The sequence below is a fragment of the Chrysoperla carnea genome, chromosome 5 (genome assembly GCF_905475395.1).
Source record: "Chrysoperla carnea chromosome 5, inChrCarn1.1, whole genome shotgun sequence".
NCBI classification, from domain to species: domain Eukaryota; kingdom Metazoa; phylum Arthropoda; class Insecta; order Neuroptera; family Chrysopidae; genus Chrysoperla; species Chrysoperla carnea.
Window position 1 is genome coordinate 59,316,863 of NC_058341.1, and position 17,970 is coordinate 59,334,832.

At 28.3% G+C, this 17,970-nt stretch overlaps 2 protein-coding genes and 1 long non-coding RNA gene across 3 annotated transcripts; 2 read left to right on the top strand and 1 right to left on the bottom strand.

The window, feature by feature from the left end:
- Positions 1–596: 596 nt before the first annotated feature.
- On the bottom strand, positions 597–13,792 carry LOC123300121. Its single transcript, XR_006535376.1, has 3 exons — positions 13,781–13,792; positions 11,660–11,669; positions 597–709 (listed from the first exon to the last, which is right to left on the bottom strand). It is a non-coding gene; the product is annotated as an uncharacterized LOC123300121 (long non-coding RNA).
- On the top strand, positions 6,224–8,525 carry LOC123300119 (fas apoptotic inhibitory molecule 1). The gene is made up of 2 exons (XM_044882605.1): positions 6,224–6,470; positions 8,071–8,525. Exons 1-2 carry the CDS (start codon positions 6,240–6,242, stop codon positions 8,506–8,508), a joined length of 669 nt encoding a protein of 222 aa, XP_044738540.1. The 5' UTR covers positions 6,224–6,239; the 3' UTR covers positions 8,509–8,525.
- Positions 12,193–15,486, top strand: LOC123300120. Its single transcript, XM_044882606.1, has 2 exons — positions 12,193–12,615; positions 15,384–15,486. Exons 1-2 carry the CDS (start codon positions 12,291–12,293, stop codon positions 15,476–15,478), a joined length of 420 nt encoding a protein of 139 aa, XP_044738541.1. The 5' UTR covers positions 12,193–12,290; the 3' UTR covers positions 15,479–15,486.
- Positions 15,487–17,970: the final 2,484 nt, after the last annotated feature.

The window sequence follows — 17,970 nt, forward strand, 5'->3', positions numbered from 1 at the left end:
TGAAGTACATCTTTGATTACAAACATCGCATGAAAATGGCTTTTTTCCACCATGAATGCGTTTATGTTTAACTAAATTACTTTTCTCATTAAATGTTTTATTACAAATATTACATACAAATGGTTTTTCTTCTAAATCAGTTTCATCTAATATTTCATCTTTAATAATTAGTTCTGTATGTAATTCTTTTTCAAGTTTAATATTTTCATAATTAATTGTGTACAATTGTTTATTATTTTCATCACTAACAGGTTTATGTTTTACACTCACAACACTATCACTATCATTGCTGCCTTCTTCTTTTATTTTAATGTGTCCACCTTCCATTAAAATAGTTTCATCTAATATTTCATTTTTAATAATTAGTTCTGTATGTAATTCTTTTTCAACTTTAATATTATCTTTATTAATAAACAAATAATTATTTGTATCAACAAATGAATTATTTGCCATTTTGTTTAATATTTAATATTATTATCACGAAAATTTATTTATGATAAATTATAATGACAGCTGAATAGACTATAAAGTATAAACCGACTGATTGACATTTCCATGAAGGCTATAAAGAAGGAGAAAGATCGCTATGTACTAAAGAGCTCCGTATAGTTAGCAGATAAAATTGTTACTTTTCACTCAAACTATTTCCATTCATTTGGGAATCGTTTGGGAGGATTTGTGAATATAATTTAGGAATTTGGGAATTATTCTAAATGATGTAACATTTGAATATTGCCGCCATTCATATAACCATAAAAAATCAAGTAAAAAATAAATGTAATTAATTAATTATACTGTCCCAAATGATGAAACCGTGTTTAATGTAATTCCCAAATAAATTAGATTAGTCTCCATGTAAATTATTATCAAATAACGTAAAAAAGGTGATAATTTAATTTTGGACCTGCTAAGTATACGCTTTGAAAAACTAATTAATTACATGAAAAATAATCAGTCCTAAATAATAAAATTATATTACTAAATCTTCCCAAACGATTCCCAATTGAATAAGAATGGTTTTAATGCAAAATAAAACCAAACATTTAAATAAATTAAAAAAACAAAATTATTCAATAATATTTGAATATTGGCGCCATACTGCTATATAACAATTAATGGTTCAGGTGTGCGGTTAATTAACATAACCTATCAATCAACTTAAAAAATAGGTGTAATTAATTAATTATACATTCCCAAACTCTGAAACCGTGTTTATCGTAATTCCCTAATGATTTCCTTTCGAATAACATAAAAATTAAGTGGATTTAATTTCCTACCTGCTAACGCTGAAAAAAGAATCATTAATTACAGGAAAACTAATAATTCCCAAATTCTAAAATTATATTCCCAAATCCTCCCAAACGATTCCCAAATGAATGGAAATAGTTTGAATGAAAAATAACAATTTTGTCTGTTATCTATATACGGAGCTCTCATTTCCTATGCTATTACGCTTCTATCTTATATTACCTCTATGGTTAACACCATAGTTAAAACATTTGTCTACACAGACTTATATTCTCTATTTGTTTATAAGTTTTTATACCATGTATATATGAAATATACATAGTATATTAAGTTTCGTCCCAAGTTTGTAACGCTTAAAAATATTGATACTACGAAAAAAATTTTGGTATAGGTGTTCATAGAATAATGTACAAATTTTATAGTATGTATTAATAAAGGAATATCAAAGTGAATATCTTTTGTTATTTACGTGACGTCAAAAAACAAACGATTGCGCATGAACACTTGCGCATTATATGAGAATATCAGTTAAATATGTCAGATATGTATGTATGTGAAATGTGACAGAGTTATCAACACTGCCTATACATGGTATTTCAACAATTAACTCAGTCAATTGTTTGTTTTCACTTGTTTAAAGATAGATTACCCATATTTAGAAGGTTTTTATGATTTTTATATTTCCTTGGAATACGGTATTCTGTAGTGTATTTGATATACTATAAACCAGCTTCTACCACTTTGTATTAGCTACTGGATCCTTTTTGCAATTGCCATTTTGACAGACAGAGATTTTAGCCAAGAATTATTACAACTTTCTCTGTTCAATCATGGATATCGATGGTAAGAAAATTTTATAATTTTTCATATAATACTGGTTTTCCATTAAACGGGCAAACAAAAGCAAAACAAACTCCTGTCGAATAAAAAATAAAACAGAATTGCAACTTTTTACAAACTTTTTGAAGACTAGCAATGTAAAATGGCTATATTACAGTTTCAGTTTTGTTTTTGTTTACAGGTTTTAGAAAACATAAACTCAACTGTCCGTTGAGTGGAAAACCGGCATTATAATTAAAATTTTCTCACGTATTTCATTTACAATATCTTATCTTATATATTTAAACGAGCAATTCTTGTATATATATAAATATATATATATATATATATATATATATATATATATATATATATATATATATATATATATATATATATCAACGATCTTGGAAATGGCTCCAACGATTTTCATGAAAATGAGTATGTAGGGGTTTTTTGGGGGCGATAAGTCGATCTAGCTAGGTTTCATTTATCAGAAATGTCGTTTTATCCGTCTTTTCATGAAAAATTCATCAGACATCTATTGGTGTATAACGTAGTTAATGAAATACAATGCAAATTATAACATAACAAAAAAGAGGCGTTTGAGTAGTCTAAAGTGAAAAATATGACTCTTGCTGACATCTATTGGCGAATAACCGAGCGAAGCTCGGTCATCCAGATATTTTATTTTTATGATGAAAATATTGTTAATTAAAAAAGAAGATTATGATGAAATGCGCAAAGAATTTTATTCAAATAATGATGAAAATGGATGAAGATATTGATGAAAAAGATGAGTATTGAGTAAGAACAAAAATTGAACAAAAGTTACATTCAGAATTAATTTTGAACGATGAAAAATTGCATTCAAATAACGATGAGAATATAGATGATAAAGAAATATTGGAAAAAATTAAAATCGATTATAAAAGATGAAGCTTATGATGAAATTTCTGAAAAAAGTGACTCAGAGAATAATGAAATTCTGGAAAAAATTTCTCATACTACGAATACACAAAAAAAACTTTACTCGTTTGATGTTTGTAATAAAGAATTTACAACTAATGATTTATTAATTGGCCATAAACGTATTTACACTGGAAAAAAACCTTACTCATGCGATCTGTGCGATAAAGCGTTCCACAATCCAGGCAATTTATTTCGACATATACAAATTCATACAGGAGAAAGACCTTTTTCTTGTAAAATTTGTACCAAGACTACCAAGACATTCACCCTATATCACTATTTGGTTGTTCATAAATGTTTTCATGAAAAACCTTATTCTTGTAATATTTGTAGAAGAAAGTTCACAGAAAAAGATAATCTTGTTGCACATAAACGAAGACATGCTTGCGAAAAACTTATTCATGTGAAATCTGTGATAAAAAATTCGGCAGTATGAGTAGTTTAAATGTACATAAACGAATAGACCTTTTTCAGATTTTTTTTTTTTTTTTAATGAAAGTAAATGTCTTGATAAATGAGCTAATTTTTCCCGCCGAAAACGATACGGAAACACACGATGTTACACGAAGGTTGGTTTGACGTCATTAAAAGTTGATCATAGTGATCACAGATTACGTGTGCGGTGGAGCAAAAATAAATCGTTTTAAAATATTTCAAATATTGTTACTTTTTAACAATTTTTTTGATAGTGTTTTTATTGTTAAAAATGCGTAATTTTTGAGTTACAGGCTCTACTCGACCTATATTTTCATAAAAAATTATCAAAAAGCATTTCTGTTTTTCATGAAAAAGGTCTATTCACACAGGAGAAAAACCACATGCATGTGATGTATGTGATAAAAAATTAGGAACTAGAAGTAGATTGAACATAAACGAACACATAGTGGAGAAAAATCTTATTAATTTGATGTATGCGATAAAGCGTTCTGCAGTAACGGCAATTTCGTTAGACATAAACGACGAACTCGTACAGGAAAAAGATCTTATTCTTGTAATATTTGTGTATAATAAACGTATTCATACGGATGAAAAATTGTATAGACATTTTTCATGAAAAAAAGAAATGCTTTTTGATAATTTTTTATGAAAATATAGGTCGAGTAGAGCCTATAACTCAAAAATTACGTATTTTTAACAATAAAAACACTATGAAAAAAATTATTAAAAGTCACAATATTTGAAATAATTTAAAACGATTTTTTTTTGGCTCCACCGCACACGTGATCTGTGATGTCAATCCGACAACAATGACAATAGACCTTTTCATCATGTCATATGCGCAAGTGCAGAGTTTATTTTTTCGTACTGACAGCAATAAGTAGGACTAAGATAGAAGATATTTGTTATGCATTTTATCACATTGGTTGTAAATCATTTAGTACGAAACAAATGTGAATCGTGATTTTAAAATGAAAAGCCCTATAAAACAGTGTCAACAGTTGTATTAATATATCATTATTATGACGTCAACTTTAAATGACGTCAAACCAACCTTCATGTAACATCGTGTGTTTCCGGATCGTTTTCGCCAATTTGAATTTTAATGATTTTCATTGTCTGTTTTCTCGGTCATATGGCTTCCAAAAATCGGGGAAATAAATTAGCCCATTTATGAAGACATTTTCTTTCATTTAAAAGAAAGAAAGAAAAAATGTGAAAAAGATCTATTCGTGTAATATTTGTAATAAAAAATTCAACCATAAGGACCTTTTAGTTAAACATGAAAAAAATCATTCAGGACAAAGAACATATTTTTGTGATGTTGGTAATAAAAAATTGAGTAAAAAATCTATTTAATGAAACATAAACGACTTCATACCAAACAAACACAAATGCGTGTGAACGTGAAGATTGCGACAGAATATTTACAAATAAAAATCAATTGTATGATCATGAACATCAAAATGTTGTTATTTGAATTAACAAATAAAAACTGCTGTTTTAATCATGGAAAAATTTTAAATTTGATTTCTTACAACTTGGGAGTGGGATCATGAAAATCTCTTTAATTTTTAATGCTAGAGAAAAACAAATAAAAACAAACAATTGACTGAGTTAATTGTTGAAATACCCTGTATAGAATGTATTGAATACTGTGCTTGCATTATTTTTTTATAAATTTATTTTTACTACAAACACAATTATGGCGGCCTTTCGATTTTCGAAGTTTTGTTTCGTTTTCCGAGAATAATTCACAAGACTACTAGTTGAAACTACATGCTAATTTTTCTTTGCTAACTGCTTGTATTTTATAGTTTTGGAGAAAGTGGACACCAAAGTTTTGTCCTAATTTGCGCCATCGCGGAAAAACAGTGGCATTTAGGAAAAAATGTTTGAAGCAAAAGTTATTAATTTTTGTATAAGAAACATTTTTTTACACCTTTTACAAGGCTCAATTGCTCAATCTACGTTGCTCATTTACAAACTCAATGTCACTTCTTACGTCCTGGATACGCTATAAAAATTTCAGCTTGATATCTCTTTTTGTTTTTGAGTTATTGTGTTGACAGGAGGACAGACAGACAACCTGAAAGGGACTCTAGGTGATTTTATGAACACCTATATCAAACTTTTGTTCGTGGCACCAATATTTTTAAGCGTTATATACTTAGGGCTAAACCATAGAATAATAAATAAAATTTGTTAAAATCAGTTCGTTTCTGAAAATATGTGTTTTCCATGAAAACGTACACAGTTAGCTATAAAAAAGTTGACGGTATTTGATAGTAATCAGTTCAATTTACATTTGCTGTTGGCATAGACCCTGTGTTGTATTTAAGTTACTATCATTTAAAACTTATAATTCTTTAGGCATAATTTTGAGCAACCTGTTTACGTAATTCAATTTTTCGCAGTTATAACAAAAAACTCAATCGATTAGTAGTTCCTCACAAAAAAATTAAAATCCATAAAATTGTGGACAAAAGGAAGTATAAGTAAGGTCAAGAAAAGTGAGGGCTATAACTTAATGTTGAAATTGCCCAGCAAAGCGGGCGAGTATTTGCTAGTGATGCATAAAATTTACGAGAATATTGATTTTATTCGTAAATGGTTACTAAGCAGCAAAATTAAAAACAAACCACTTTATTGTATTATTATTAATAATTAATTAAAAAACAATTATATGCGATTAATAATTAAATAAAGTTTTGTATTATTAAACAACAATTTGTTGAATGTTTTCTACAAAAGAAATTGAAATGTTTCAAATGATAGTAATGGCAAATATTAATAATACAAGTGTAGCTGCATCCAAAACAAATAACAATAACAATAATTCAATACAATATGTTGATTTAAAAAAATCAGCGGCATCTGAAAAAGATGATTTAGTTGCAAAATGGACAGTACGATTATGCGATCAAGATTACATCATTGAATTTGAGCATGGGACTACATCTGGTAAACGTGTAATCACAATTAATGGAATTGTAAGTTTTATTAACTTAGTGCAAACTTATTTTACTGGTTCTAACGCCATCTAATTAACTTAAGTTATTTATAGGTCGGGTGATTTCAGGAATATTTCCATTGCCGCATCTACATAAATTTTTTTTAAGCCAAAAGCTTTTTTAATACAGGAAATAGAGAAGCTCGGTACTTTTATCCATAATGCACTAAATTACAGGTGCTATTTAAATAGGTTTAGTATCACGTACTGAACGTAAGTGGACAAAATCCTTACAAATTTGAAGGGTAGAAGTGTCGCACCATTTTGTGCCGAATATACGACTATTATGATTTAATTATTGACTTTTTGGCCGATATCTCTTTTAATAATTGAATATTTTAACTTTTTATTCTACAAATTTCCAACAACTTTTACTATAAACTTTTTTTTCTAAAATTAATATTTTTGTAGTTTATTATACGCGTTCGCAACTAGCTTCTCTATTACCTGTATTATAAAACAAAAAACTAAGTCTAATGATGTCATTGGGAATTACGTCTTCTCAAATTATATTCACTAAATTTGACCATGGAATAGACTCCTCGTCAGAAGATTTCACCCCCCCATAGGGTGGGACAGAAATATCCTACTTCCGGATACCACATTAATTCTCTTTACTTTACATTTGAAAAAACTATTGTATTTTATATTTTGAACAATTCTCGCCATTTTTGTATTCTTGGCATTTTTTATCTAGCCTCACCGAGATATAAGCATTTGAAAAAATAAAATCGAATTTTCGCCGAAAACGCGTTATTGAGGAAAATAAAGATTATTTTGTGGTTCCGGTCAAAAGTTTAATTTGAAAGCAATTAGATATTATATTTTGAACGACTTTAAATATTTTTTGACTCGTGGCAATTTTCACGAAACCTCACTATTTTCGAAATATAAGCATTTAAAAAAATAAACTACCTACAAATTTGTGTCGAAAATTCGTTATTGACGTAAAATAAAGATTGTTTTGTGATACTGGCCAAAAATTTGGTTTGAAAACCATATGGCATTATTTTTGGACAGTTATAAAGAATTTTTGACTCTTGGCATTTTTTATCTCATCGTTTTCAATATATAAGCGTTTATCGTTGACCGTTCGATTGTTATACGCAAAACAAATCAATTTAAACAAATAAATTTTAAACAAATTAACTAATTTTTTTTATAAAGGATTTGGGACTTTCTGTAACATTTATTGAACTTTCCACCTCGAAAGTTCGAATAAATATTAATAAAATATTGCAACTGCATAAGATCTTGCCCATTTTTGATAAAATGGAAGATAAAAAAATAAGGAAAATTTTAAGCATAAGTTGACCTCAATCCTACCAGCAGAACCGGAGATGCCAACAAATTTGCGTCTGCTCGTCTTAAATGTTAATTAATTAATTTTGTTTAAATCTTGTATAGACATAAAGTTAATATATTAATTTAACTTGTATTAATTTTTCTACAAAATTAAAGTTTTAATAGTTTTTCTCGTTTATAATCATTTAGTTACTTGAACGTATTAAAAAATATTTTTGTTGATTTTATTTGCAGTATTAATCTCCTATAAAATTATAAATTTGTTGTTCTTGCAGGAGTTTATGCGCCGTGAATGGATGTTTCGATTAGTTGGCGATGAAGTATTTCCATTAAACTCTAAGCACACATGCACAATTCGGATAAATCCAAAACCAGCATTTAATTACAGTTATCTACTGTACATCGATGGTTTAGAAATTGAAGAATTTTTAAAAAAACAAGATAATATCATTATTGTTTGGAATCTTAAACCGTATGAGGAGAGTGAAGACAATTTTCGTATAAGTTTAGATAAACCATCATTAGATGTTTGGGTGAACGGTGATAAAATTGAAACAGAAGGAGAATTTATTGATGAAGGGACAAAAACAAATTTTCAAATTAATAATACCGACGCATTTATTTTAGGTTTACCTAGTGGCAATAAAAAAGAACATATTAACTATGAATTATATTACAATGGAGTGAAAATTGATAAAGTAAAATTATTGTAAGAATAATTATATTATTGGCGCACAAATTTAAATTTTTTTTAAAGTGTGAAGTTGGTTAAAAAAATTATTTGTTTGTATATTTTGACAATTTTTAATTAATAAATGTGATAAATGAATATAAAATGTTATTATTATTGTAATTTGATTTAAAAATAATTAAAAAATGAAACTTAATATATCGATTATATTTGTTTTTATTCATTTTATATAAACAATTGACACTATTGACAGTAGCTGTCAAAAATTGTATGTTGATAAGAAAAGTTACGCGTCATAGCGCGTCACCTACTTGAGTTTATTAGTTGTATTGTTGATGTGTACAAATTTATTAATTGTACTTAAAAATATCACTAAAATTTCTTATCAATCTCGTTAAACGGCCAGTATAAGCATCCTATTTTTATTGTAAATTTTATAAAAATGGTAGATCTAAGCGGAGGGCAAGATGGACCCATTGAACATGGTTTTTCAAATTCTGTATTTATTATACCTGGAATAATTATTACAGGATTAGCAGGTAAATTCATAATTTTATTCATTATTAATAATATTTGTTATGGTAAATATTTTCATATTATATTTATTTCAAATATTATTTAGTTAGAAACAGAAACATCTGTTATGAATCCGGTTCATATGCACTTGTTGTTATTTTTTTTATGTAGTTAGCAAAATTGTGTTTCTTGGAATTCAAGAGGATGTATTAATGAAATTCAATACCAGAATTATTATTATTTATATGATTTTAAATTATTATTACTTTAATAATGAGCATTTGTGGTATAAGTTGAATAAACTTGTAACTGTAAATATCTTTGTATTAACAATTAATTTAGATTCAAATTTTGGGGCCCAAATTTTTATTTCAGGCATAATTTGAGGTAATTTTTGTGAAGCTGTAGCTTAATACATAATCCGCTTGAGTTGCACATTATTTTTTTTATCAATATTAGTTCGCTCTTTCACTATTTTCCGTGTGGCGAGACAAATCGCTAAATGTTAGTTGCGTGCGCAAAAATTTGTCAAAATTACGATTTTCATGTACCAAGTAAATTAAGCGCAAGTTATGGGCAATAATCTATTTGTGACCCGGTAGAGAGAATACTTATCCCGCACGAGTAAAAAAAGTTTAACATATTTTTTTTCTTTGAGTAGATTTTTCAATAAAGTATTATTAGTACACTTGGCGTGTCTGTTTCAGAAAAAAATTTCTGGCCAAAAAATAAATAAATAAACTCTAATGAAACATATAATTTTCAAAAATTATTAGAGATAATTAAATAAAATGGTACCACTTGCCAACAAAACTAAATATTCTTATTTATTCAAACGAACAAATACTTAAAGCACTAAAAAAAGATGATCCTTTTCGCTCGTATAATCAAATGTGGGTATGTGCTCGAAAATCATTGAAACCGTGAATTAAAGCAAGTTTCAGTATTCTCTCAAAGAGGATGTTAGGTACATAATAAGTATGGTGGCTACTACTAGAAATTTCAGAGAATTCTGTGAGAAAAGTCAGGGAATTGTAATATTTTCGTAACATATTTCTAATAGTATTTTTATAATTTTATTTTTCTATTCGAATTATTTAAAAAAATGGCGCATTTAACATTTGATCTCAATGCGTGAGTGCGTTTAAAAGTTATTATAAATCGTGCTGAAAAGTTATGAAAATAGAAAAAAAACGTCCTTGGAACTTTGGAACGCCCTTTAAACAAAAAACATTTTTACACCTTTTAAACATTTTTTCCAATAATTAATAAAATCATAAAAAAAGAAGCTATTGATTCAATTCCAGCCATATATTTAATACTCTTATATTGCTAGTAGAGGTCTGAAGCCATGCGAAGCCCCTACGATGCAGACATATATCCATTTATTCTTCTCGCGAAACGGCGATTCTTATACGCATGCCCGAGAATGTCAGTTTGTATATGGCAGCTTATACATGCATAGAATATTATACATAGAGAACGCCATGTCCCAAAATTTGCGATTTGATGAATGAGAGAGAAAACTGCCAGATAGTTCCTATGTGAGGCTATGTATCCTTGTCTAATCTATATGTCATTGTCTAAACATTGTTTACATTACACAGAATCAGACACAAAATCTCTATGCATCATATGATGACTATGACAAGGACACATAAGAACAAAGTGGCAGTTTTCTCTCATTCATCATATCGCATCCACTTACAGGCTAGCATATCCCACGCGTTATTTATGTATAATATTCTATGCATATAGACTATTATACATAGTCTATAAGTGTGGCACATGCGCCCAACGTGTCGATTTTTGCGACAGAGATAGTCATTTTCTATCTCACTTACGATATGATATCTCCACTTACGGACACTAGCAATAGAGAAGTATTAAATGTATGATTCCATTACGGTTTATTTTATACGGACATTGTTAATGACATTACATTAAAAACGGTAATTTTTTTAATGTGAACACCCAAAAAAAAAATTGAAAACATGATTCTGCACAATTACCAATATTGTGTCGAAATCACTACAAATATTTATGCAACCATATTAATATTATAGGACGGCAGCTGACCGCGAAAATTATGTTAGCCACAATTGAAAAGTTTTGTAAAATTGTATTTGTCAACTATGCTTACGTTTACGGAAAAATGTTTCGAACAAAAAATGTTATCTTTTAAATCAATAACAACTTTCTAATTTAAACTGTTTTATTTATCTATTACCAGTTATGGAAAAGAGTGAGCTTTTCATTGAACCTGAAAATCTAAATCTAGTTTAATGCCTGCGTAAGATGTGCGCTTATAGACCCAAACTTATTTTTCGAGTTTCAAGCATATGTCAACTTAAAAAAGACACCCTGTATAGAGGCTTTAATCGTCAGAACCTATTAAAATCTATTAGCTTAAATCTTCCCAATAATGGGTCCCCACTGTTTAAGTGGCTAAGTAAACTACTGGATTTGTTGGATTTGGCATGTAATTTGTCGGAAATTATTAAACAATTCAGCAAAAGTGAACCATGCATGTATTCAAAAACAAAAATACTTAAGCACGAGTTGGTAGCCAAGCTCATCGGCGCTGTATTTTTGTCAGACAAATTAATTTATTGCTTAATAATTATTAATGTTATCAAGTGGTCATAGTGTCCGACAAATTTCCTGCTTCGTTTTTTCAGACCGATAGCTTAAATATGACGTTATCATGCTCATTTGTCGTAGAAAGAAGTTTGGTAGATTCGCCAAAAGGAATCCACTAATGAAGTTTCAAATATGTATTAATCATTTAACAAAGCACGCTTTCTGTCCCACCGTCTATAGTTGGTGGGAAAGGTTGGTAAATGCATTTTACAAGACTTTTACAATAAGGCAAGACAATTCAATTTTCACGATTACCTGCCTTACTATTATAATTTTTCGAAATATAAAATTAATTAACTAAATCGACTGATAATAAATAACGATTTCAACAATTAATATCTTTTAAATATGTTATCTCAAATTTTATACTTACTTTTAATTTTAAACTGATAGAAAATTTTATTTTTTGAAAATTATCGATAGATTGTTTGGCTCGCTTATCATCAACAAAAGTTTAAAAGTGCAAACGTAAAAAAAATAGATTATTTTGAATAAAAAAATTAAAACATATAAACATAAACTCAACGTGGACTCCACGTTGTCGAATTCAATATGTAATAGTCAGCAAAATACGATTATAAATGAGTTTAGTTGAATCCGATTACTTGAAGTGTTTGGGTGTTGTTTTTTTATATCTGAAACAATATGGAAACAGTGAAGGACAATTTTGTTGTAAACGATGAAGCATTAAATAATGTTGCTTCTGGTGGTGTTGAAGATGCCATCGAAGATGTTAATTACGATAACATTAAAATACCAAGTTTGGATAAAATATTAGAAATGGTACAAGGCATGGATGGTATATCTGATGAGGAAAAGAGTTCTTTGATTAATGAAATGCTTTCACAATCTGGTGGAGCTGGAATCGGGGGTATCCCGGCTCCTGCTGGACCTATTCCTGTACCGCAATCGATTGGATATCAATTTATTTTGTTATTTATACTGTTATTTGTTGTCGCTTGTATATTTGGTAAGGGAGTTATGAATTTTACGAAAATATTTTTAAAAGATTTATTGGAGACACAAACTAAATTCATTTTCGCGAATATTTTAATTATTATGGTTTAAAATTGTGCAATAAATTCTATGAAGCTATCAAAAGTCCACAGTATATTTTCATTATATGATAAAGATGCGCAAATTTTTAATTTAAGGTTGCATGAGCATGGCAACAATAATTGATTTAAAGGCTCAAAATTTTTTTATAGGTAAACTTTTACTCAAAGAATATGTGGTTAATATTTCAGCTTAGGTATCCATGCAAATTTTTAAGAAAAATATCATTGAAAACCGATATAAAATACATTGTTCTTATAGAGAAATCTGAAAAAACGATATATTTTGAAAGTTTTTGATAATTTTCACTTGGAATGAATGAAAACAAATTTAAAAAAAATTTTAATAGAAAGTAAACATATAAGCAATGACATAGAAAAGAAAAAAACCAAGTGTCTCCATCCATATAAGGAATGTACAAGCAGGGTAGATTTAAGGTTGAAATTATTTTTATCTTATTTTCAACTTTGATGATGAATTTTAGTATATCTTTATGGATGTAGACGAAAAATAAGAACAAAATTTTTCGATTCCTGCCTTGGTTTACCAAATATCGAAAACTGAATAATTAAACAAAATTTTCAATTTTCGATATTTTGAAAAATACGCCAGATATCGAAAAATAGGCCAGGTATTCTCACTCTTCGTCTTATATCGTCAAGTTATAACATAATTCACAATCAAAATTGAAAATATAAATTTTTTAAGTTTGTGCCTCCACTACCGTTCTCATACATTCTTAATTATTAGTTTATTGTTTTAATAAGATTGATAAGAATTGTCATTACACGTGAAAACAATCAAAAAAGTATTTTTGTACATTAAAATATAATTATTTATGAACAAATACAAGCAATATCATAATATATAGTACAGGAAAAATAGCATATTTTGGCGGCAAAATATGTACCACAATGAAACTCTTTGTTAATTAACTTTATCTTGACACTAAAAACGAAGATCTGACGAGTCCTATCAAAATTTAGGCGACCTATCCCCTCCCAGGGGGAAGTTCCAAAGTTTCATTGTTGTACATATTTTGTCACCAAACTGTCATATTTAGTCTTCGTTACCTGTACTAATAAATGATTAAATTGCTTGTGAAAACGCTTAGTATTAAAGATATTTGAATTTAAAAACTCCAAAAAAATTTATTTAAAACTTTTTTTCGATCAAAGAAGGTAAAATATATGCCGATATTCGTTTCAAAGCATATATAGGTACATTTTTATTGAGAAATAAATTATCATTATATTATTATACAGGGTGTCATGTAAGTAAAAAAAGATAGCCATTCTTAGAGAGCCACATATTCATATATGGCACACACACATAGTTGATATTCCTTATTAATACACACATCACTATATATTATAAATGTGAAAGTAAGGATGTTTGTTTGTTTGTTTGTCTCGCAAAACTACCGAACGGATTTGAATGAAACTGTACAACAATATAGCTCATACATCAGAATAATTCATGAGATATAATTTATAAAGATATGCTAAAGAAATTAAATTTAATCTGACATTTTATTCCTCCGTCTATGATCATCACTTTGAACCGTAAATTAAAGATTTCTATTAATATTTAAAATGGTAAATGTCAAACAATCCATGACCATCTTTCTGACTGTGCATATATTTTAGCTGTGTAAAACAATATCTGCGATTGTTATGGAACGAGGATGAGTGAGATCAAGAGAGGTGGAGGCTATTAAGCGGTGATTTTTACTTTTAACCTCATTGAAGCGGGCGGGTATCACGCTAGTACTATATAACTTGTGCCCTCACGGGTAAACAGTGATGTTTACGAGAACATGTTACGAACAAAAGTTGTATATTTTTTTTTATATAAGGAACGCTTTTTACATTAAAAATTTTATTCTATCTCTGACGGTTGACAAGACCCAATGACCAATGTTGCTCATTTACGAACTCGATCTCACTTTTTACTAAGCATACTATAAAAATTTCAGCCTGATAATTTTTATCGTTTCTGAGTCATCGTGTAGACAGCGGACACACGTGCAATCAAACGGACAACCGAAAATGAATTTTATGAACATATTTAAGCAATTTTTAATTTATGTAATTTTTAAGCGATAACAAGCTATAAGTATAATAAGTTTAGTCCTAAACTTATTATACCTTGATATATTTCATATATATTTGGTATAAAAAATTGTGAGCATCAGAGCTCCATCACTAAAATAATATTTTTGTCTTATTATTTCTTATTAAAAGATGTTTTTTTATTGTAATGAGATTATGTCTTTTCAAGGTTTTAAAAACATGCTATATCTATTATCCGCTATATCTATTATATTCCGCTACATTATGTAATGGAAGAGGGACCCGAAAAGTTAACACTTCCAAAAAACAACTAGTTGCTTAATTTTGGGGTGGCTGTACTGAGGATGAGAGTCAGAGAAAAGCTGATTTTCTCCATCAGCTTCCCCCAAAATTTACAAAACAGCCCCTCTTTTATTTATAAAATCGATAATCCGCCTAATAAATAACCTCACCTACCGATCGATAAAAGTAAAAATTATGTTCTTATCTTCTATTTATTTATGTCCAATTCTTATAAAAAATTTACAAAACAATTTCATTGAAAAGAATAAAGAAAAATCGATGAAATTTACATATTTGACTAACATTTTGTTTTTTTTTGTTGCAGTTTTATTTGGTTACAAGTTATACAAATCCATCATTGAAAAAGAACGGAAACGAGAAGAGAAAAGAAAACAGAAACAAATGAAAAAGAAAAAATAAAAATTGCAAACTTATTAGATACTAAATAATTATTATGTTAAGAAAAATAATTTTACATTCCATTTTTTTATTCTGAAAAAAAAAGTTATGGCACGTATTAATTTTATATAATTAATTATTCCATTTATCTGTTATTATTATTAATAAATATTTAAAAAAATAAATTATTATATTTATAGATAATGTTTTACTTTTTATTTTGTTAAAATGCCAATTTAAAAAAGATTATTCTAGAATCTAGATAATTCATTAAGTAGTTACTTATTTATATTTTTTAATAAAAACTTTAAAATTAAAATATTTTGGTACTCTATTATTTATTACACATCAGAGCTTTATTAAAAGATGTTTTAAACCTGATGGAATGTGTTGTTTGGTGTATTTATCTCTCTTCACCCCCTGCCTAAACGGGGTTACTTTGAGCCAAGCAGCTTTAACTCGAAAATTATGCGTTAAATAAATTTAAGAAATGGATATAAAAGTTGTAGCTGGCGTGATTCCGCACATTAGTTTATACACCTGTCGAAAATTTTGCACATAATTTCGGATTTGTGCCTTATATTTTGGGTTTTCAAATAAGTAAGAAGTTAAAATATTTTGTGATTTAAAAATTTTCAAAGAGGTGATAGAACATAGAGGCTTGAAAGCATAGGAAACGGAATCGAGCCTTGTGTTGAACAAAGTACTTTTTCAACTTCTTCATTAGAAATAACGACTTCGTGTGTTACGCCACCAGTTAACCAGTTAGTCAGTCACTATTTTTGTGTAAAAGAATTTCTTGGATTGGAATCGATCAACATCAGTGAATAATAAAGTGAATAAACAAGCTGATGAAGTGATGAGTCTAGTCTGCTAAATCTTGAACAAAATTCAAAGATACACATTCCACTTTAAGCTCATTTAATATAATTTATAATGCATCAAATAAGTTAGAGCAACAACTACAAAACAATACTGAGATATTTTCCAATCACACATCTAATAATGACATTGTAAATAATCATACTTAGGCAAATTCGAAAATCGATTGACATCACGAAGTTAATGGCCAATAAAACTTTGTTTCAAATTCAAGTTAAATTTCTAGACTTTTATTAATTAATTTATAATAAAAAAGGAATAGATAAAACTATCGGCGGCCAGTTATAAAGTAGCTTTTTAAGAAAAAAATAATATTGATTTATTATTATATTGATTTAACACTTAAAAGTTGTATTTTTGATTTAACGAAGTCTATGATTTGTACACATGTGACCATTGACTTAAGTAACGAGAATTGCGCATCAATTATCGTCGTAAATCGTAATAGAAATTATTCTACTTTCCGATAATTACTAATTTTGAAGAAGCTGTATGCGTAATTTTCAATAATTTTTTGTTTGGTGAATTTGTATATCAATTCTAACAAAAGGTAATCATTTAAAATATTTTAATATTGTTGTAGATCGGTAGCTACTAACAGAAACTTTGGGGTGACCATTTTTTATTATTTAGAAATTCTTGATTAGTAATCGAGCTATTGTAACTTTGGAACAGAAAAGGTTTAATTCAATCTTTACGTTCCAATGATTGTCTTTTGCCTGACAGTTTGTAACAACCACAATATATACCTACAAAAAAATTGCAAGAAGTTTGCAATTCTTAATCATTTTTTTGTCTATAAAAGCACACCATTTTTCAAACCTGAAAATAAAAAAAAATTCCTGCATTTTTACGTATAATGTTTTGTTTTTTCATAAAATTGGACTCCATTTACGACAATTGTAAATTTTCTGCTTTTTTTTAAGTTTTCTACGTATTGCGTTGTTAACGAATTTCTATTAACATATGCGGTAGACATAAAAAATTACTGAATTGCTTGAAGGGCATCCGTGATTTCAATTTAGATTCCAAAAAAATTCCAAACTAAAATCGAACATTTTTTGATGGTCGGAAAGGGTCCAAAAAAATGGTAAAGTGGCCAAATCCGGTCTTTCGCGTCAGACATCGTCGGATTGAGTTAAAAATAAAAAAGCTTTTAATAAACTTAGACGCCGTAAAAACACGAAAAAAATGAGCTGCGAATGAACCCGATTGGTTCATCGATGTCCCCACAAATTGCAAAAAACAATCGATTTTGCTCGAAATTTCAAAAATTCATAACCCTTGTTATTTTAAAGATTAAAAGTTGAGATTTAAATAGATTGTAGCTTTTGTGACCAGGAAGTACCACACACAATTTTAGCAAGAACGAATGTATACTTTTTGCAAGAAATGCGGAAATTTCGCCTAAAATTCGTTATTGACGAAAATAAAAATTATTTTGTGGTTTCGGTCAAAAATTTAATTTGAAAGCCATTATATATTATATTTTGGACAATTCTATACAAGTATTTTTACCTAGTATAGCATATACGAGTATGACAGAGTACATGCGTTAAGCAATGCATCTAAGTAAGAGGTATTATAGATGTTTTATGAAATTGCAAAAGTGACTTGTATCGTGGCTTTGA

What these genes read in the sequence shown, in the direction of transcription:
- LOC123300119 (XM_044882605.1), top strand. Translation starts at nt 6,240, where the DNA reads ATGTTTCAAATGATAGTAATGGCAAATATTAATAATACAAGTGTAGCT. An exon ending in TAATCACAATTAATGGAATT is followed by an intron (nt 6,471 to 8,070) that starts GTAAGTTTTATT and finishes TTGTTCTTGCAG; the next exon opens with GAGTTTATGCGCCGTGAATG.
- LOC123300120 (XM_044882606.1), top strand. Translation starts at nt 12,291, where the DNA reads ATGGAAACAGTGAAGGACAATTTTGTTGTAAACGATGAAGCATTAAAT. An exon ending in TGTTGTCGCTTGTATATTTG is followed by an intron (nt 12,616 to 15,383) that starts GTAAGGGAGTTA and finishes TTTTTGTTGCAG; the next exon opens with TTTTATTTGGTTACAAGTTA.